The sequence below is a fragment of the Triticum urartu genome, chromosome 1 (genome assembly GCF_003073215.2).
Source record: "Triticum urartu cultivar G1812 chromosome 1, Tu2.1, whole genome shotgun sequence".
NCBI classification, from domain to species: Eukaryota; Viridiplantae; Streptophyta; class Magnoliopsida; order Poales; family Poaceae; genus Triticum; species Triticum urartu.
The window spans coordinates 435,593,454-435,615,263 of record NC_053022.1 but is presented as its reverse complement, the minus strand read 5'-3'; the positions used below and the strand labels follow the sequence as shown (position 1 = coordinate 435,615,263).

Sequence of the window (21,810 nt, the reverse complement as noted above, 5' to 3'; positions counted from 1 at the left end):
AAGAACAGCTTGTACATCTCCTCGAGCGTCATGCCGAGAAAGTGCTGAATTATTAGCGGTCCCTCCGGATTGAACTCCCACAAACGGAGAGGTCTACGTTTGCAAGGCGGGACCTGGCGGACTAGCATGACCTGCATCACCGTGACCAGGTTGACGTCTCTCTCAATGAGATCTCGGATGCGACTCTGCAATATTGGCACATCCTTTACTGGACCCCAGTTTAGCCCCTCGTTGATCCATGATGTCAGTTGTGGTGGGGGGCCCGAGCGAAACGCAGGGGCGGCTACCCACTTGGCACTCCGGGGAGCTGTGATATAAAACCACTCCCGCTGCCACAAACTGAACACCTCTGGGAAGGAACCCTTTGGCCATGGAGCCTCAGCGCTTTTGCTTATTACGGCACCTCCGCACTCTGCGTGCCACCCCTCGGTCATCTTCGGCTTCACATTGAAGGTCTTGAGCCACAGGCTGAAGTGAGGGGTAATGCGGAGGAAGGCCTCACATACGACGATGAACGACGAGATGTGAAGGAGGGAATCCAGGGTCAGATCATGGAAATCCAACCCATAATAGAACATGAGCCCCCTAACAAAGGGATCCAAAGCGAGGCCTAGTCCTCGGAGGAAGTGAGAGATGAACACAACACTCTCGTTGGGTTTGGGAGTGGGGATGACCTGCCCTCGGGCAGGTAGCCTGTGCGAAATTTTGGCGGTCAGATATCTGGCCTCTCTCAGCTTCTTGATGTCCTCCTCTGTAACAGAGGAAGGCATCCACCGACCTTGGAGGTTGGATCCGGACATGGTTGAAGGTCCGAAGCGCCTGACCTGAGCCTTGGGTGTTGGAACTCGAGGCGGGGGAAGGATTCGTTTGAGCGCGAGAAGAAAAAAGGACAGGTCTTGGCCACTTTATAAAGAGGGTGAATGTCAAGCGTCCTCCTCACGTCCATTTTGGACTCACCTAAAATCAAGGAGTCATACCAACGGGCACGAGTGGGTTACCCATGTCCGTATTGATGAGAATCTCGTAATAAGGGGGACACGATCTCTGCTTCGACAAGACGTGTCAAGAAAACCGCCTCGCGATATGTGCGGTGCTGGTTGAGAAAAACGGTTCGAATAATGACTGGGCCATGACGTGACGTCGTGCTGTCAAAACGCGTTAGCAGATTAGATTTGTGGAAATATTATTCTCTCTACGGTGGTATGTGGAAATTATTTTGCAGGGCCGGACACTATCCTTGGGTCCAAAATCTTCTATGGAGTATTCGGAGGAGGAACCCGCCTTGCAATGCCGAAGACAATACTGCGCGCCGGACTCATCGTCATTGAAGCCTGGTTCAGGGGCTACTAAGGGAGTCCTGGATTAGGGGGTCTCCGGACAGCCGGACTATATCCTTTGGCCGGACTGTTGGACTATGAAGATACAAGATTGAAGACTTCATCCCGTGTCCGGATGGGACTGTCCTTGGCGTGGAAGGCAAGCTAGGCAATACGGATATGTAGATATCCTCCCTTGTAACTAACTCTGTGTAACCATAGCCCCCTCCGGTGTCTATATAAACCGGAGGGTTTAGAGATACAATCATACCATAGGCTAGCTTCTAGGGTTTAGCCTCTATGATATCGTGGTAGATCAACTCTTGTAATACTCATATCATCAAGAACAATCAAGCAGGACGTAGAGTATTACCTCCATCAAGAGGGCCCGAACCTAGGTAAACATTGTGTCCCCTGCCTCCTGTTACCATCCGCCTTAGACGCACAGTTCGGGACCCCCTACCCGAGATCCTCCGGTTTTGACACCGACATCGGCCACGGCAAAATACCTAACGAGAGCAAACGAGAGGGGAAATAGGGGAAAGGCAAGAGGAGATCATGGCGGTGTCAATGCGCCCTAGGGGAAGACATGGGAGCTCGGGGCGGCGCGAATCGAACGGCAATGTCGCGGTGGCCCGAGGTTGAGGAAGACGACAGCGACGTCGATGCGGGGGTGCTGGACTTGATCTCGTTAGCGCAGACGAAGTAGCGAAGGCGTTCGGAGCTCCCCGACAAGCTCCTAGCCCGCAGGGAGGGCAGTGGCCGTGTGGACGGGGTCGGTCATGGTGGCCGTGGCGTCTGACTTCGTCTATACCGGCGGGATCGAGCGAGCGAGGAGGAGAAGTGGATTTGGGAGGGGCGTCGAGGAGGAGTGAGGCCATGGGGCAGGGAAGGCAGGGCGTCACCCTTATCCATTCCCCTTCGATGCCAGCGAGGTGGTCGGCGGGTCGGGGAACAGGAGAAGACGACCGCGCGGGGACTGGACGCTGAGCCGGTTCGGTGGCAAGGCCCGGGGGGCAGGGCGAATCCCCTTTTACATCGTCCTTTTGGTTTTTCAATGTATTCTAATTTGTTTCTCCTTTTAACACCGTTTTCTATTTGTTCTTATCAACTAATTGATCTCTACTCCTAATGTCTCAGTTGGTAGTCTCCGTTCCGGGTTTATTTTTGTCCCACCTCCCCTGGTTTTTTTCGTCCTCCCTCCCACCTCCCAATTTATTGTAGGTGCTTCTCAAGCTCGAGCACAACATATTAGTCAAGACATTAGGGATCCTCATTGATGTTTTATCTCTTGTCTGGACTTATTTTGTTTGCTCCAATTCTATATATTCTCAGGAGTAGATGAGGTGTAAGCATGTGCAATGTAGTTCCTTTTTCTACATATGGTGATTGATTTCTTCTTTGGTAACCCAACTAACGGATGGTAATCAATCTTCAAATACCAAAACCAAACGTACAAGGCAACAATCAATTCATGTATCACAATCAGATTCTTCTTTAGTACCTAGCTTAACTCATGGATGGTAATCAATCTCCAAATAAAGGAAACAATCACCGTCGTTTACCTCTCGCCAATGTTACATAAGAATAACGCTGAGAATTTAGATGTGTTGTTTGTCATGGAGCTGTGGCTGGCCGATTACATGAAATTAATTCCCTTAGTTGTGGTGGCAAATATAATACACATAATCCATATTGTTATGCAGTAGCGCGTGTGCGTGTGAAATAGATGGATTATGGTCCCGTGCCGAATAAGATGGATATGTGTGTGTGTGTTAGAGAGAGAGAGGGAGGGGGAGAGAGTGGGGAAGAGGGAGGGAGAGGGTGTGTGTGAGAGAATTTGATGGTAAAAAAGGTCGTCAATGTCACTTAATATGTATGAAAATATTAAATGTAATATTAACATAATTGATATTGAACTCTTAAAGTTAATGTGACTCCGTTGCAACGCACGGGCGTTCTTCTAATATGGATAGGAGTAGTGGCATATGTTGCCAAGATGACGGATTCAGACATATTGTTGTAATATTTTGTAAGGTCTTCAAGAATAATCAATAAAGTGGCCGCATGCATCTCCCAGATACAGAGGCCAAGGGTCATCCTCCTTTTCTAAAAGTAAGTATTTGATTAAAATTTACACAGATTACAAAGTGAACCAATAAACCGGGACGAAGGTAGTACATGCTAACACAAACTAACACATATAGAACTTGAACCGATCAGCACTAACTAGTTGGCCCCAAACGCTCACACTTCACACGCTACATATAAAAGAACTTGGGACAAAGATCGTCAAATCTAGGGAACTAATAAGTGCAAGACTTAACCAAATCGAGGACACTAATAAGCAACATCAATCTTAACGAAGCAATCTTCCGGGCCTTCTTCCGCGCTAAATACCAATCAAATCCCGAGATCATCGTCATCGGAGCTAGTGTCCCGGCTCGCCGGCGAAAGCGGTGGCGCCGGCGTGACTCGGCGAAGTCGACCGCCGCGGCAGCAAATGGCCGCACAGCAGAGCCGAGCCGCGGCTGCAACTCTGAAGGCGATGTAGGGCCGGCCCTAGGCCATGGAAAAAGGTGTGGCGGCCTATGGGTGTAACACCCTCGATGCGACTATAGCTCCCACGTGTCGAGGCACGACTTAGAGACATAATCGCATTGAAGGCATATGTCGCAAGTTAGGAAATCTTCACAACATCCCATGTAATAATAATAAAAGGGGAGATAACATAGTTGGCTTACACTCGCCATGTCAATCAAGTACATAAATAACATTACATCATCCATACACTCAAGGCCCGACTACGGCACCAAAATGAAAGAGAACCCAACATGCGACACGGTCCCAATCACCCCCAACTGGGCACCACTACTGATCGTCGGGAAAGGAAACATAGTATCGTTGAGAGTCTTCGTCGAACTCCCACTTGAGCTCGTACGCGTCTCCTGGAGCGGAATCATCAGGCCCTGCATCTGGTGTAATAGCAATCTGTGAGCCACAGGGACTCAGCAATCTCGCACCCTCGCGATCAAGACTATTTAAGCTTATAGGTGTGGCAAGGTAAAATATGAGTAGAGCTGCAGCAAGCGACTAGCAAGTGTGGTGGCTAACTTATTCGCAAAAGAGAGCGAGAAGAGGAGGCAAAGCACGAGCGAGAAGCTAGAGAACAACCTACGCAAACATTACTCCAACACCGTGTCCACTTCTCGGACTCCACCGAGAAGAGGCCATCACGGTAACACACCCAGTTGATTCATTTTAATTTAATTAAGGTTCAAGTTATCTACAACCGGACATTAACAAATTCCCATATGCCCATAACCACGGGCACGGCTTTCGAAAGTTCAATCCCTGCAGGGGAGTCCCAACTTAGCCCATGACAAGCTCTCACGGTCAACGAAGGAATAGACCTCCTCCCAAGACGTTCCGATCAGACTCGGTATCTCGGTTACTCAAGACACTTCGATAGGTTAAAACAAGACCAGAAACACCGCCCGAATGTGCCGACAAATCCCGATAGGAGCTGCACATATCTCGTTCTTAGGGCACACTCAGATGAGACTAGCTACGAGTAAAACCAACCCTCAAGTTTCCCCGAGGTGGCCCCGCAGCCAGCTCAGTTCGGACCAACACTCAGAGGGAGCACTGGCCCGGGGGGGTTAAAATAAGATGACCCTTGGGCTCCGGTAACCCAAGGAAAAAAGAGGCTAGGTGGCGAATGGTAAAACCAAGGTTGGGCATTGCTGGAAAAGCTTTAATCAAGGCGAACTATCAAGGGGTTCCCATTATAACCCAACCGCGTAAGGAACGCAAAATCCGGGAACATAACACCGATATGACGGAAACTAGGGCGGCAAGAGTGGAACAAAACACTAGGCGAGAGGCCGAGCCTTCCACCCTTTACCAAGTATATAGATGCATTCAGATAACATGGCAATATAATGATATCCCAACAAGTAAAAAAAAAGATGTTCCAACAAGGAACGGCCTCCAATCTTCACCTGCAACTAGCAACGCTATAAGAGGGGCTGAGCAAAGCGGTAACATAGCCAATCAACGGTTTGCTAGGACAATGGTGGGTTAGAGGTTTGACATGGCAATTTGGGGAGGCTTCCAAGCAAGTGGTAGGCATCGTAGCATTGGCATAGCAAAGAGCGAGCAAACTAGCATAGCAAAGATAGTAGTGATCTCGAGGGTATGATCATCTTGCCTGCACAGTTGTCAGAGTTGACTGGATCCTCGAAAGCAAACTCAACGGGCTCCTCGTTAGCGAACTCGTCTCCCGGCTCTACCCAAACAAGACAAACAAGCAACAAGGATACAATCAACCACGTGCAAACTCAAACGACACGATGCAAAGATGATATGCTATGCGGGATGCGATGCGGGATGCAAAATGCAAAATATGACAGGAAATGCATGAACCTGGCCTCAACTTGGAATTACAAGGGTGCCACTGGAAATATGAGATGAAATCGCTTGAAAACGATATAAAGAACGCCGGAATCGGAGTTACGGTTTGGAAATGGCAAGCGATTCAAAAATGACACCGGTCTGCGATTTACAGCAAGTAGGCATCTAAATGCAACGAAATGAACATGCTACAGCACCCAAACATGATGAAAAAATACATGGCAGGGATGCACACAAGATGCTTAACAAAAGTCTATCACTGAGCTATGGCCAATTCATCCATTAGGAGGTTCAAACAAGCATGGCAAAAACGCAAATGGTAAAACAGATCTCAGACTTAGTGAAATTAACACTTGTCTGGAATTTCAGATCATATAGCCCTCTTCGGAGCAACAAATCAACATGCTACAGGACCTGAACATGACAAAGAAAGACATGGCATGGAGCTACTCAACAAGCTTAACAAAAGTCCCTTAGTGACCTTGAGCAAAAACGGATCACAAAATATACTAACAAGCACACGAACATAGCAAAAAGCATAATCAGTTTTCAGACTTAGTGAAAACTGGGACATGCTGAAATATAACTCATGAAGGAATGTTTACAAGCTCGATGCACTCACCACGGTGCAAGTCATGGCAATACAAGCATACATCTCTTAAGAAGGCACAAAATACAAGCTAGACATGGTAAGAACAATGGCATAGCATGCACGGATCAACTACAATAACATCGGCAAAATCGCAAACAAGTTGACGATCTGCCCAGATTCGCAACGAAGCAAAAGTAGAGCTCGATTGACTCAAGCTAGGATGCTCCATAATTGCAAACAAAGACATGGATGGATAGAGCACTACAATATTAACAAAACTCCTTTACTGATCATCCTCAAAAGAGGCACGGATCACTAGGAAACAACATGAACATATGGCATCATGAACTAAACAATCCCAGGACTTAGTGAAATCACTAAGTCCCTGAAAACAGAATTAGCAAGTGCACCACTTTGCAAGCTTGCACAAGTCACCACACACATCCTAAAAATACATGGGTTGCACCTATGGAAAGATGAAAAAACCCTTAACAAAACATATGAAGAACTCACGGGCATAGCATGCACACATTAATCATGGCAAAAATGACAAAAGTGCTAAACGGAGTAACAGATCTGACAATTAACTCAAGTAGCCCTCTTCTAACAGCATTTCGGGCATCAAGATGAGCTCAAATGAAAATGATGCAATGGAATGAAATGATGTACCCTCTGAGATGAACATTTTGATATGCTATATGCATGAATCGGAGTTATGGATGCAAAGTTATGGAGCCGCGAACATAGCAACTTGGATCAGGAATCTCCGGGACTTGGCAAAAAAATCAACCTCTCCTAGGGTTTACTGTAGCTCCGATCCAGATCTGGATCGCACGGAGCCCGAGGATCGACGGCCGGAGGAGTCGCCGGAGTTGGGCCGGCCGGAGTCGGGGACGAGGCCGGGGCGGCCGGTGGTGGCGGGCGGCAGCCGCGGCGCCGGCGAGGTCGGTGGCGGCGGGCGGCGAAGCGGGCGGCGGCGGCCGGCTCGCGGGCGAGGTCGGTGGCGGCGAGCGGCGGCCGGAGTGGCGGCTCGGGCGGCGGGGCGGCGCCGGCAGGGAAGCGGCGGGCGCGGCGCCGGGAGGAGGAGGGCGCGGGCGGCGCGGGCCGGGGAGGGCCGGCCGCGGGCCGCGGTGGGCTGGCGGTGGAGGCGGCGGGCGCAGCCAACGGGGCGGCGCCACGTGGCGGCGGCGGGCGGTGGCGGACACGTCCGGCCCGAATCGGACGTGTCCGTCGGCAGGAGGTGCAGTTTTAGGGTTTCGGGGAGGGAGAAGATCCGAAAACGGAGGGGTGTATATATAGGCCTAGAGGGAGCTAGGAGAGTCCAAATGAGGTGCGGTTTTCGGCCACGCGATCGTGATCGAATGCTCTAGGACATGGAGCAGAGTTTGGTGGGTTTTGGGCCAAATTGGAGGGGTGTTGGGCTGCAACACACACGAGGCCTTTTCAGTCCCTCGGTTAACCGTTGGAGTATCAAACAAAGTCCAAATGGTACGAAACTTGACAGGCGGTCTACCGGTAGTAAACCAAGGCTGCTTGGCAAGTCTCGGTCCAATCCGGAAATGTTTAATCCCCACACACGAAAGAAAGCTAGAAATGGCCACCGGAGGAGAACGAAGCGCCGGAATGCAAAACGGACAACGGGGAAAATGCTCGAATGCATGAGACGAACACGTATGCAAATGCAATGCACATGATGACATGATATGAGATGCATGACAAAGACAACAACACACGGAGGCAAAACCCGAACCCGAGGAAATAAATATAACTTAACGCCGGAAACGGCAAGAGTTGGAGTACAAATAGGGAAAGTTACATCCGGGGTGTTACAATGGGCCATCTTAAGTAAGGGTCTAATATATCTACATACTTAAATAAATTAAAAAGGGGGGTATTTGCCCCCCTTCCTCCTCGGCGCACTTCATCATGTTGTATCTATTCAATAATTATTTTATAGTTGAGTACGTTATATCACATGTAGATGGTGTATGGAGACTTTATTTGCTAACTAAAATTAAAATAATGATGTTTATGCATATATTTTTTTTTCATGATATACGATATATATTGTACAAAGTATAAATATATGTTATACTTGTGCATGTCCAGCCGCGAGGCGGGAGTCAGGGTTCTTGGTAGAAGGCACCTGGATGTCCTTCTCACGAGCAGAAAGGCGATGTGGACGGGATTCAACCGCATGGTGGGCACTGCTAACACATCCAAGTTCTAGAGGAGATCTGGTTCTTTTCCACCAAAATCCCTCCATGCTATGAATTTTGCAGCTCCCCCGTCGTCGCATCCCAACGAGTAGCCATCGTTGATGCGTTGTTGGAGGAGTCAAGGTCATCTTCGTTCATGTTTCTTTTCCAGGAGAAACAACCGTCGCCACAGCCAAATGACCGACGCCGTGGCCCATGCGAGCAGGTCTAAAACCTTCACCGCCATTGACTAGAATCCACACCTCGACCATTGATTGCAAATTTTTGTTGATAGCTTACCGGACCAACAACCAAACACAACCTTAGTCTTAGCAATCCAATATATGGGTTGTACTCTGAGAGCACTTTGCTTAGAACTTGCAAAATTTATGAGATTTGGATCTCAAAATCCAAAAGATACAGACATACCAACCTTCATAACCAATCTGAGAGAGTGACTAAGGTTGGCTGAGGATGCATCACTTGGCGTGTTGTCAGCCGCTACCACGTATTGCGTTCTGGGTGCTCCCTCAGGATTTTTTTTCTATAAACGTTTACAATTTTTAGATGAATTTTTCATGGTTTTTTGGCTTTTCGTTTTTTGCCCGGCTTTTCCTAGGTTTTGGAGGGGAAACAATTGCGCGAAAAATATTTATTTTTCTCCCATGAAAGGCACAATTTTGCTTCTCGTGGAGGCACAGATTTGCTTCCGTGAGAGGCACAACTTGCCTCTCGGAAAGAAAAAAACTCGCGTTTTTTGCTTCTGCGAGAGAGACAAATTTGCTTATCATGTAGGCACATATTTGCTTTAGCGAGAGTCGCTGTTGTGTTTTTTTTTCGAGAGGCGCACAGATTTGCTTCTCATGGAGGCATAGGTTTGCTTCCGCGAGAGGCACAGCTATGCCCCTCAGAAAGAGAAAACATGTTTTTTCGTGAGAGATTGCTTCTCGTGGAGGCACATGTTTCCTTCCTATTAACATGAGATCTAGTTTTGAAAATGCCGACGCGAGAAACCAACAGTGAAAACGGACAGTGGTTTTGACACACAGATTTAAAGATAAAAACATTTTGAATAAACAAATCTAGAAAAGGGGAAAACTTCTAGGTTGTGAAAAGTGGCAATGGTACTCCTTAATTTTTTTTGAAACAAAACATCGCCTTTATTCATTGGAAATAACAGTTACATCGTTAATAAGAAAAGTTACAATATCATTCATAGGTTTCTCAAAACAATCTCTAGTCACGGAAAATTTAGCTAATCTAGCAAGTTTGTGAGCAACTTTATTTGCTTTCCTATTACAATGCTCAAAATTGATACGCGGAAAATCGCACGCCATAAAATAACAATCATTAGAAACTGCCGCCACCACTCCCGCAGAATGTCCTCCATTCTTCATTAGTTGTCAGGGGAAAGTCCTTGTGATTCGGCCAATCTGTTATCCAAAAAAAAAGTGATTTCGCCAATCTGATATTTCTGTTTTTTTTTGAGCGTAATCTGATCTTCCTGGATACGCGCCTTCTGTCCCGCATGGGCCGTCGGCCCGTCTGTGCGCGACGTCGCGTTCCCCAGTCCGGCAGTCCAGTCCCACTCGCCCGAGCGGGTCTATTTTTCCACCTCAGCTCGTCTCCCTCGTGCCCTACCTACCCCGCTTGTAGCCGCCGCGTCTGACCCAAGCCTTCCACTTCCACCCAGCCGCCCGCCCCCCATGCCGCTCCCGATGCGCCGCCTCGCCGCCGCTCCCTCCCTCCCAGCCGTGCACCCGCACGACTCCCCTGCGCCGCCCTCCGTTCGGCTCCGGCGACAGCATGGCCGGGTGTCGATGGAGAGGTCCTCGACGACGACGGCCCGAGGTATTTCGCCGCGGCTGGCGGAGACTGGTCTTATCTCTTGTTCTGTTAGCTAAGGCCTGCGGCAATTACCCGTCAAAAAGTTTACGCCTCCGTGCAATGTACCATGTATCGAAGTATCCTTCTGTGCTCGATTACGGGTTTTTAGTCTATTTGGGTCGGCTTCGCATGCTAGGATATAAGTCTGAAAGTTCGCCATGTATCGAATATCTCATCTGCGAAGCAAAAGTTACACGGTGTTCCTCCTTTCTTGCTGGAATAGATTTTGATAAACTAGCCTCCTACGGTGAAATGGTCGAAAGAAATGGAACATATTTTTCAGGCCTCTGGAGCCTGTTTTCACTAAAATAGTTTACTAATGACCTCTGGTATTGTTGAATCTGGGTTTCCACATCCTTTGATGAAAACTGGTGCTGGTACTAGTAGTGCCCTATTCTCCATGGGCTGGCCATTTTAGACCAGAGGGAGATTTGCAATAGGAAACTTGACCGACCTATTTTTGTGTTTTTTATGGAGGGGGTATCATTTTGCTTCTGTTATGATGATATCATCATATGGTTGTTGAAAATCTGCAGGTGTTAGTTGCGTGATGGCAAGTGGAAAGGAGCATGCAGCAACTACTAGTGGTGATGAAAAGAAAGGTGGACTGCGTGGCAAACTGAAAAAAGTTGTTCTAGCTTACAGCGGTGGCTTGGATACATCAGTAATTGTTCCATGGCTTAGGTACAACTGCAAATGTTTCTAAATTCAGTAAGCAATTTACCAAATTAAAGGATGAATTGGTTTGTCTAAACTATGTTTCTTTTTTTTTATTGAAGGGAGAACTATGGCTGTGAAGTCGTCTGTTTCACTGCTGATGTTGGTCAGGTATGTTAACATAACTTCAGTGATTCTACTGTCTTCCTTTAATCTGCAATGTTGTGCTAAATTACTAACTATGTCCTGCTTGATAAGTGCCACAACTTTCTCTCTCCCGTCCCTCTTTGTACATTTTTACTTAGTTTTTGCTCTTCTGATGGTTATATTTTTTTTACCTTGAGTTACAGATTCTATAATTTATTCGTTTGTTGTCTCTGGCTTCATGCTGTTCCAAATTTTACAACTTTGAGTTGTTTTTGTATCATACCTTTTTACGGAGTATTTTGTTTTCTATCAGTACATAACTGAACTAGCATTGTTTGGACCTTTTTTCTAGCTTCCTTCCAGTGAACCATCAGTTAAGCTCATATTTTACCCTTTTAGGGTGACATTGAATTGGAAGGATTGGAGAAAAAGGCAAAAGCTAGCGGTGCAAGCCAGCTTGTTGTGAAGGACTTGACAGAAGAATTTGTTGGTGAATATATATACCCCTGCTTGCGTGCTGGTGCAGTTTACGAAAGAAAGTATCTGCTTGGGACTTCCATGGCTAGGCCTGTTATTGCTAAGGTGAAATTGATAAACTAGTTGTATTTTGTGATTTGTGTGCATATTACTTCTGCAACATAATTGTCTTACAAGTAAATTTGAAATGAATCTGTTGTTGATCTTCAGTTACAGTATCTTTTGGAGTGTTTTTTTTTTGTAAAATCTGCACTTTTTTGTACTAGAATAAATGCTTCTGAGATCATTTATATAAGGTTGCTGTCACTTTTTATAGCTAGCCATCCACCCTGGTACCGTCTAAGATTTGTTACATACAGCATGATTAATTTCTCATTGAGCTTATAAATGCAAGTTTGTTTTTCTTCAAACTTTATTTTATTTGTTCCCTGGAAGTCTTGCCTGTAAGAGTTGCACTTGTGCTGTAAGCTTTGTAGGATCTTAACTTAAATATGTAATTCTAATAGTTGGTGGGATGGATGAAATATTCAAATGAAGTACTTGCAACTATATACCACAAATTTTATATGTCCTTATATTCCTTTGAGGACTACTAAGCAATATATATCTTTATTGCAGGCAATGGTTGATGTTGCCAAGGAAGTTGGCGCAGATGCAGTTGCTCATGGGTGCACTGGGAAGGGCAATGATCAGGTACATACTGGCATACTGCTGTTCATGGAAATGTTAATGTGGGCAGTCATCTGATGCTATCGTTTTCTGTAGGTTCGCTTTGAGCTTACATTTTATGCCTTAAATCCGGAACTTAAAGTGGTGGCACCCTGGAGGGAGTGGGATATCACAGGACGTGAAGATGCAATTGAGTATGCAAAGAAACACAATGTGCCAATTCCGGTTTCAAAGAAATCAATATACAGCCGAGATAGAAATTTGTGGCACCTTAGCCATGAGGTATATATAACCTATTGTCTTGTTGATGCCTCTTAGGGTTTATGGAGCTGTATTGTTTTTTTTTTTTTGGTTTGAAGGATACATATCGTACAGTAATTCGTACATGATGCGTAACATTGATGCCATCGAGTAATCTTCGATTGAAAAGGGTGATGCTTGTCAGATGATCTGAGTTATTCTCAACATTTTCAGGGTGACATTTTGGAAGATCCAGCAAATGAGCCAAAAGAAGATATGTATATGATGTCTGTTTCTCCAGAAAATGCACCTTCAAAACCTGAGTATGTGATCAATCCTTTTTCTTTCCATAAGGCCACACCTGTTGTCCTGAATAAGTATTCTTTATGCTCTTTATTTTATATTTACTGCAGTGTACCCTTTTTACTAAATCTGTACAATGGTTCATCTTTGCTGCAATGTGGCCTATTTTACTAAATCTGTGCAATGGTTCATAACTTCATATCCCCCCACGTAGAGTTGAATTGCGTAGAGAACCACCCAAATGATTTGGATTCTGGACACGATTATTCTAAACTAGGCGTGTTGAATCGTGGCATGATGAACTTGAGTTGTTCAGCATTGTGAAGTTCCCAAGTTTTTTACATTGCTAAGTTTTTCATGTTTTCATTTACCCATTTACCCAGCAGCTTTTAATGTAAAGTGACACTGTCATACTGAATAGAAATGGTCACGTTGTTGTGGCCATCAACTATCTCTAGGTGGACTTATGTTATGGTTCATGAAATCATCTTCTATAACTTGAATCAGGAACATTACTATCGGTCCATTTCTGTTGTAAGCACTTTGTTCGTGTATTGTTTTTAACTACAATTTTTGCTGAATATCATGCGTGAAATCATTGGAACTGGTAACACTACCGTCAGTCCAATTTTGTTGTGAACAGAACACTTTGTTTGTGCCTTTTTGTTACATTATAATTATAATTGGCTGTACAAAAACAATCGGTTAACTGCATGCTTGGTTGCAGAACAGTGTTGTTTCCATTGTTCCACGATAACACACATATTTATACTCTGTTAGCTTGTTGTGTATAAAAACTAAACTTCATGCAGGTATCTGGAGATTGGTATAGTTGCTGGTGTTCCTACTTCTATCAACGGTAAAGATCTCTCGCCAGCAACTCTCCTCGCCAAGCTCAACGAAATCGGCGGAAAGCATGGCATCGGGCGCATCGACATGGTGGAGAACCGCCTGGTGGGGATGAAGTCCCGTGGCGTCTACGAGACCCCCGGCGGCACCATCATGGCGGCCGCGGTCCGCGAGCTCGAGTCCCTGACACTGGACCGGGAGACGATGCAGTGGAAGGACATGCTGGCCCTCAAGTACGCGGAGCTCGTCTACGCGGGGCGCTGGTTTGACCCGCTGCGGCTGTCCATGGACGCCTTCATGGAGACCATCACCACGACGACGACCGGGTCGGTGACCCTGAAGCTGTACAAGGGGTCGGTGACCGTCGCGTCCCGGAAGAGCCCCTACAGCCTGTACAGGGAGGACATCTCGTCGTTCGAGAACGGGGAGATCTATGACCAGGCTGACGCTGAGGGTTTCATCAGGCTGTACGGCCTCCCCACCCGGGTCCGCGCGATGCTGGAGAAGGGCATCTAATCTAAGGTCGTCTTTGCGTCTCGAATAAATTGTTTTCTCATTGAAAACTGCCGAGTGTGTGTCTTTGAGTAACTCTGGACAAATGGAAGATTTCCAGGCGGGTGGGCTTTGAGCACATTGTGGAGTTTCTGTTTTGTTTGGTAGTATGTATTGAAGAGTTGCTCCAACTTGCAGTAATATACTGTTTGGTGCTGCGGCCGGGTGTGTTCGGTTACTCGCATCATTTTTGGGCTTCCTGGGACCTGATCCGTAGAGACATCATAACGATGGAATTCCTCCCTGCCCCCATGGTGTTGGCTCCAACATCGTTGGTAGACTTTGAGAGTGGTTCCGTGGATCTGGACGAGCATCATTGTCGTACAGGAGTGCATCCTCTCTTTGTCAAGCCTCGTATTCTTCTAACTTACCCATGGTGGTTCTGGGACAGATCGATCTTCAGCGACTTGTTGGTCAAGCGTGTGCTTTGTCCTGCCTCTTGCGATAAGTTTCTGTTGACGTTTCTATAGCCCATGGTGGCGTGTGTGGTTGCTAGAGATTCTGGTTCCATCTTTGCAACACCTTTCTGACAAAATTTTCTTCGGGAGCGTTCTTCATGGGCTGGCTAAAAAGACGGAGTTGAATGACTTTGTAGGCTATGGTATATTTTTCATTTCTTGCTTGGGTCTTTAGTGCATTCCTTTTTTTTTTTGCGGAAAGGGTCTTTAGTGTATTCCTTGACTTTTGAAATGCCGGTGGGTGTTTCTTCTCAAAGAAAATAAAGTTACACGATTGGCTTTTCGGTTTTATCATTTCTTCACCAGTCGCTCTTGAAGCTGGCTGTGCTTTGCTCTCTGGGCGCCCAAATTTTGCAGGGTAGGTGTATGCAAGGAACCTGATTCAGTTCAGGGCTCGTTGAGAGAATTTAACAGTGTTTCATTTTCTCCTCGCGTTACACACTGACAATGTAAACTACAGAATTGGCACTGTACAATCAGGATTGTTTATCTTCACCTGCTTCCGCCAACTCGTTTCACTGGGTTCCAATCATTTTACTGTACACACATTTGACTGGTTACAAAATCTTGCTCTAGCCACCCTAAAAGAATAAACACACCATCCTACTGTCTTCAACAAAGTGTTTGATTGTCAGCACTGTGGTTGTGTGAACTGATTGCCCGGACAAAATCTACAATCAAATGAAATATAATTACGAGGTGTCCAATGAACATGGGAAATTTCTACTCCCTCCGTTTTGAATTACTTGTCGCAGGTATGGATGTATCTAGATGTATTTTAGTTCTAGATACATCCATTTCTGCGACGAGTAATTTGGAACGGAGGGAGTAGTAATCAAGATTTCCTGGAAAGCCTTAGATGAAACTTACTTGCTAGTCAACCCTGTTTTGTTCAGCAAGTTCTGTGGAACTGCTCCACCCAGATCATTGCCTTGCAAGAATCTGGATACATGAAGAAAAACAGTAAGCAAGTGCTTTGCTATGGCTTGTGCAAAAGCAAATAAAGTGCAGCTAATTTGGAAATGAAAATAAGTACTCCTTCCGTTCCTAAATATAAGTCTTTTTAGAGATTTCAAATGGACTACAAAGAACGGATGAACGGATGTATATAGACATATTTTAGAGTGTAGATTCACTCATTTTGCTCCGTATGTAGTCACTTATTGAAATCTCTACAAAGACCTATATTTAGGAACGGAGGGAGTAGATTGTAGGAACATTCAAAACTTGTGATGCACCAAGGAATAAGATGGTACAAGCAAGAATCTCTAAGATATTGACAATTTAGAACTTACTCCCTACGTTCCAAAATAATTGTCCTTGTTTTAGACTTTTAGTTCAAATTTGAACTAAAACCACAACACTTATTTTGGAACCGAGGGAGTACAAATTTACATGCGGATATTTTTTTGTTAAACATTGCTCGGAGTCCATGCAAGTACAATCTATTTACAAACGACCAGTCATTTTTTTCTAACAAAATGCCAACTGCAAAAACTCACAAAATGCACTAAAGGAGCTGCAATTGGCTACTCAGGGGTTAATCAAATATACCCAATGGGTAAATTGCCAACAGCAGAAATAAACACACCATGCAGATACCGAATATTGGCCAAGGAATAGTTATGTCTTCAGAATGAAAATAAACTACTGTAGATCGACATGGAAAAAAGTTTGTGGCTTGAGTACTCTCTCAGCGTGTATGGCTATTTTGGGGAAAGGGGATGGGAATTTACTGGTGGGGGTTTATTGGGGGATTAGGCTTGGGAAGTTGATTATTAGTCCCAAACCCACGTTTGGTGCTTGGTGGGAATCAGGAGCGGGAATTTGAGAGGAAGTTTCATCCCACGTGAATTAACGACACCAATCTAGGGAACTTGCAATGAGAATAAAATAAGATCCCCCAGGTTTGAGGTGTTGCACTTATGGCAAAAGACTGTGGATAAGGGATCAGTTTCCCTTATGGCCAAGGAGCCGCTTCAGCTTCCAGATATGAGCCTCCATGACCGCCAGAGCTGCCACATTTACCACTACAGCCACTGCGCCAATCAAGCAAAGCACCTCTGGAACAGAACACCACAGAAAAGATCTGAACGGCGCATAGTAACCATCCTCCTCCAACACCATTGGCAATGGACGAGCGGGAAGAAGCCACGCTGCAGTCAGTCCTACGATCTACGTGCTGCCTGAAAGGGCAACCCGGGGGCCTGGCAAATGTTTCTAAAATAGTTGCTATGCTTTTCGTGTTTTATGCTTTCTGTTCTTTGAATACTCTGACATGAGCAGTAATGTAGGCAAATATTCTGAAACTGGAACAATAACCAATAAGTAAAAAATATTGACACAAATAGACTCACAGTTCACGCAAAGGCTGAATTGTCCCCAACGTCTGAGCTATTGTTCCATTCAACTTGTTATCGTTCAGGTGCCTAAAAAGTAAAGACAAACCAATTTTTGAAGTAACGTATGAATAGTATGATTGTATAAACAATTTTCGAACTAAATTGCAAAGGCCGAAGGGTTAGCTTACAATCGTTGGAGTTTTCCCAGATTGATGAAATCAGGAATAGTTCCAGACAAGCTATTGTTTGCAAAAGATCTGCCAATGGTAATAGTGTCATTTTGCTAGCTTATATTTTCATTCACCTTGATCGATTATAAATAGAACTTACATATCAGTAAGAGCAGTCAGATTTGCAATGTCAGGTGACAGAGATCCGGAGATACCCATACTTGAAAAGTTCCTGGTGTAGACCAATACAAAGAATTGTTACTGCAAACTTGCAAAGGATAAAAGAATTGCATCGTATAGATGGAAGGATCATGAGTTAAACTCACAATGAAATGACACGTATATTTTGTCCTTCATCACATGTAACTCCAGTCCAAGCATATCCATGAGGCATACATGGATCTCCAATCCAATCATCGGGTATGTTTTGGAGGCTTCTCTTCATACTCTCCATAGCAAGCGCTGTAAAGAAATGAAAATACTAGGTCAATTTCATAAAAGAGACAGGCGCAAGTTAGAGCAACTTGCTGCATTGCAAGAACATCATGTAATACGCCCACAACAATATTTAAAGGACAATCACTACAACCTAAAGTCGATGTGTACACTTGATAAAATACCTGAAGAATACAAGTATGACTCGAGGTGATGCTAAAATTGGGAGAGATGTCGAATGGTCATGTATACGCAAATTCACCAAGGCACATTTTGATGACATGTTGCTAACACAGTACATAAACATACAATCTACCATACAAATAACTGAATCAATGCTACCAGAATCATTACACATTTACATACATAATGTGCATTGCATCAGGCTGAACAGGAAATGTTTCATTGCTTTTTTGCATGCACTGTCAACTCAGGGGGAAACAATTGATAATAAAGGAATAAATGCAGCTAATGATGTACCATCACGTGTAATTGTCAGTCTTCCGATGGGAAAAATTCCAAAGACTTCGCCAGCATTGATAAGTGGTGGAAGAACAGACTTAGAAGTCAATATAACTCTGGTTAGGCCTGAGAGAATCCATTGAGTTGCAAAGACAGAAAGACCAGCTGATGTTACTGTCCCTTCGTAAAACTGGTAATCATTAATATTCACATCCAAGGTCCTCGAACTATTAGCCAATGTATCAGCAAAATAAAGAGAAACATAATAGCTGCCATTCTGAAGAGATATTGGAGGCCATTGCAACACCAAGGGTGAATTTTGTTCTGCTACCAAAGCTGTATTAAATACGTCAGGAGGAGGAAGATTCCAGAAATCGGCTGAGGTAACGTTGTGGGTACTACTGACTGCATGTTTTCTGTCTGGAAATGGCTGCCAATAGCGGTCAAAACTGTCATCAGGGTACCTAAGTTTGAATGTAATGAAGAAAATGAAGTCAGAGATCTACAGAACTTCCTCACAAGAAAAAACTACATAAAGCTTCTAATTCGTAGTCCTCTACAAATGGGAGAACAGAAGAAAAGGAAAACATATATGATATAGGCCGACACACTTCTTTCCTTTTTGTACTTCATTTAGTGAGCATCTTTTTAACAAGTACTTATTTGTTCCTTGGAATAAACTTGTAAAGTTCTAATCACTAGTGCATGCACATGTTTCCTCGAAAAAGTAATGAGAAAGAGGTTCAGGAACTTTTGGTATTTTTGCTTAAGAACTAGGGATTCGATATGATGAATTCTGCTTCTTTGATATTGGGGGATCATGTTCGTTGCTCAACATGCTATAGGAGTCAAAGAAGCAACAGCCGCAACATGACGATAGAAATTAGAAGAGCTTTAAAGAAAGAGAACTACCAAATCAACCTACATCTACCGAATAAATGTTGTGAACCACATCCAGAGTTACTTTACATGACAAAATAAACCTCAGATCAGAAACAGCTGAAACCTAGAGCTATTCACTTCACAAAGAACTGGCCCAACTGGTACTATCTTGTGATAAAAACTGGTATATGCCTGATCGACAGCATTCTCAGCCATATCGACAATGAGTCAGTTCTGCAGTCCTAATTCCTAAACCTACTCAAATTATGGGAAATCACAGAACATCTACTAGCACTTCATCACTAAAAGGGCACTGAAATCACGGCCAGAGAAGTCGGCACTCACCTCTCGACGTCGCCAGTCGAGCCAAACTTGGTGCGCGCAATGAGGCCCATGGCGCTGCCCGTGAAATCCGTGGCGTTGTACACCGAATCATGGAGCTGGATGACCTGCAGCGCGTTGATGAACGGGCCGGATTTCGTGTAGTCGGGGTTGACGCCGAGGCAGAAGGTCAGGTTCCTGCCCCTGGCCGGGAACACGGCCTCGTAGTGCGAGGCGCTGCCGGCCAGGACGTCATCGGCGGTGTCGACGGCGGTCCAGAAGGTGCCGTCCACGATGAGGTCGAACACGGGCGGGGCCGTCGAGGTGGGGCCGTAGAAGAAGGTGGGGCGGAGGAGGTAGCGGCGGTTGGGGTCGACGGGGAGCGCGTAGCAGAACTTGGCGTTGGTGCGGTACGGGAAGGCGCGGAGGGAGGCGAGGGCGGGGTCGAGGAGGCCCTGGACGGAGAGCGGGCGGGCGGAGCCGGCGGAGACGTAGGGGCCGTCGGGGTCCCAGCGGAGGCCGCGGCTGTCGGTGGAGGAGCTCGCGGCGCCGCAGTCGAGCTGGTAGGAGAAGCCGCGGAGTCGCTGGCCGGCGGCGAGGGGGAGGAGGAGGAGGAGGACGGCGGCGGCGGCGGCGGCGCTGAGGAGAGGCCGCATTCTGGTGAGCCTTGCTGTTGCCGGAGGATTTTGGGCGGAAATGGAGGAGAATTGGGATGGTTTCGTGCTGGGCGGGTGGGTTGACTCGGCCGGCGGGGAAGGTGGGCGCGGTCAGCGGAGAACGGGCGGCGGATGCGCATGCGCGTTCCCGGCGGCGGGTCGGGCCGTAGGGCTCGGCTGGGTCACGCGGATCCGCGGACATTTTTTCCAGCTCAGCTTTGTTGTCCTTTTTTTTAAGAAAAATTTAGCAGGAGAGCTGCTAAGATTTCATTGATTGGAGAAGAGGTCGATGGCCAGAAACATGAACAACATATAGACAGAAAAACACACAAAGAATAAGAAAAAAAGATTTTTTTATTATTTTATTTCATTATCAAATAGTGTATTCCCTCTGTAAACTAATATAAAAACGTTTATAGATCACTAAAATAGTAATCTAAACGCTTTTATATTAATTTACGAAGAAAGTACAAATTAGACGAGACTTTGCTGACTCATCTAGATTAAAATTAACAAATTCGAAAAAAGAAGACACCGGCTGCAACAAGAAACAACCAGCGTGCTCTACCCCTTCTGAAAAATAATTCTATGAGACCGGGTCTCTTTTGCCATCTCTTGAGAACCCCTTTTTAGAAAGGTGCCACGTGTTTTCTCACCAATCTCTAAGTACTCTTTCTTTTTTAAGTCCTCTTTTCCCCCAACACTTAATCACATCTGTAGTTGGCACCATAGTCGATCTCCTCTTGGACCGCATTTTCGAGTACACAACCATGCTAACTGGGGCGGACCGAGTGAGCACCAATCCACAAAAAGCAACCATATGACAAAGAGATGCGAGCTCTCATTACAGACCATAATTGTGGTAGCAGTACCCATGGTCGTATGGGAGCATCCACAACGAACTCGTCCTATATTAGCCATCGGACAGCATCCACAACGCCATGCGCCGTCCTCCCGGGGCGATGGAAATGAAGGCGCCCACGGTTTTCCGCGTCTCCGGGCTCGAGCTGGACGGCGTGCCGCGACTCTCCCTACCGTTGTCGCGCTAAACATGTTCCAACCAGCGTCCCTAGTACACACCGACTTGGCGTGTTTTGATGCCGCCGAGGCCGCCCTGCCTCGTGTTGCTCGGCAACGTCTAATGGCTAGCTACATCCATTAATCCGAAAAAGGGCCTACCCAGTTGAGGCCACCGCTACTAACGCACCTACATCATTACACGACGAACAAATCGTTGGATGCATCGCCGTTCACCGGTGATTTGTGTTAATTCAGACGTACCTAGTAGCGGTGAGGTCATTTGTGTTAATTCAGACGACCTGATAGGTCCGCGAACGTTGGAGGGCTCCGTGTGCGAACTGCACAAATCCGTACGTTTACGCGTGATTTGACGTACATAATTGGAGATGCCCTAGGTGGCAAAAACATTGTGCTCAAAATACAATTTGGTCCATGTTTGGTTTATGTGTTATTTTTTGTTGCTAGCACCCAATTTTCACGACGGAGGGTGCAAAGCCGTGGCCGACTCGGAGGTTTTCACGGGAGGACGCGTGAGGTGTTCGTGGGAAGACCTCATCATCCTACTGTCGTTCCTGTGATGTTGTTTGGTATCGACCGAGGACACGTGAAGCTTCATCCAGGGCCAGAATTTGGGCCTTGTCTTTTCTCTTCATTTTTGTGTAGATGATCGACTCCCCCCCACGAAGGGGAAGATGTCGCACATTTTTTGTTTGGTCTCCTTCTTCGTCCGATGAAGCTCATCGAGATGGAGCTTCGTCGGG

The 21,810-nt window shown here is 46.0% G+C and overlaps 2 protein-coding genes across 2 annotated transcripts; one reads left to right on the top strand and one right to left on the bottom strand.

Moving 5' to 3' along the window:
• Positions 1–10,107: 10,107 nt before the first annotated feature.
• On the top strand, positions 10,108–14,462 carry LOC125516758 (argininosuccinate synthase, chloroplastic-like). Its single transcript, XM_048682083.1, has 8 exons — positions 10,108–10,373; positions 10,946–11,093; positions 11,189–11,237; positions 11,613–11,795; positions 12,309–12,383; positions 12,456–12,641; positions 12,834–12,922; positions 13,715–14,462. Exons 1-8 carry the CDS (start codon positions 10,229–10,231, stop codon positions 14,265–14,267), a joined length of 1,428 nt encoding a protein of 475 aa, XP_048538040.1. The 5' UTR covers positions 10,108–10,228; the 3' UTR covers positions 14,268–14,462.
• A 696-nt stretch (positions 14,463–15,158) lies between these two features.
• LOC125516750 (putative leucine-rich repeat receptor-like serine/threonine-protein kinase At2g14440) lies at positions 15,159–20,235 on the bottom strand. The gene is made up of 8 exons (XM_048682074.1): positions 19,398–20,235; positions 18,189–18,634; positions 17,600–17,735; positions 17,434–17,505; positions 17,292–17,360; positions 17,119–17,190; positions 15,632–15,703; positions 15,159–15,432 (listed from the first exon to the last, which is right to left on the bottom strand). Exons 1-8 carry the CDS (start codon positions 20,027–20,029, stop codon positions 15,393–15,395), a joined length of 1,539 nt encoding a protein of 512 aa, XP_048538031.1. The 5' UTR covers positions 20,030–20,235; the 3' UTR covers positions 15,159–15,392.
• Positions 20,236–21,810: the final 1,575 nt, after the last annotated feature.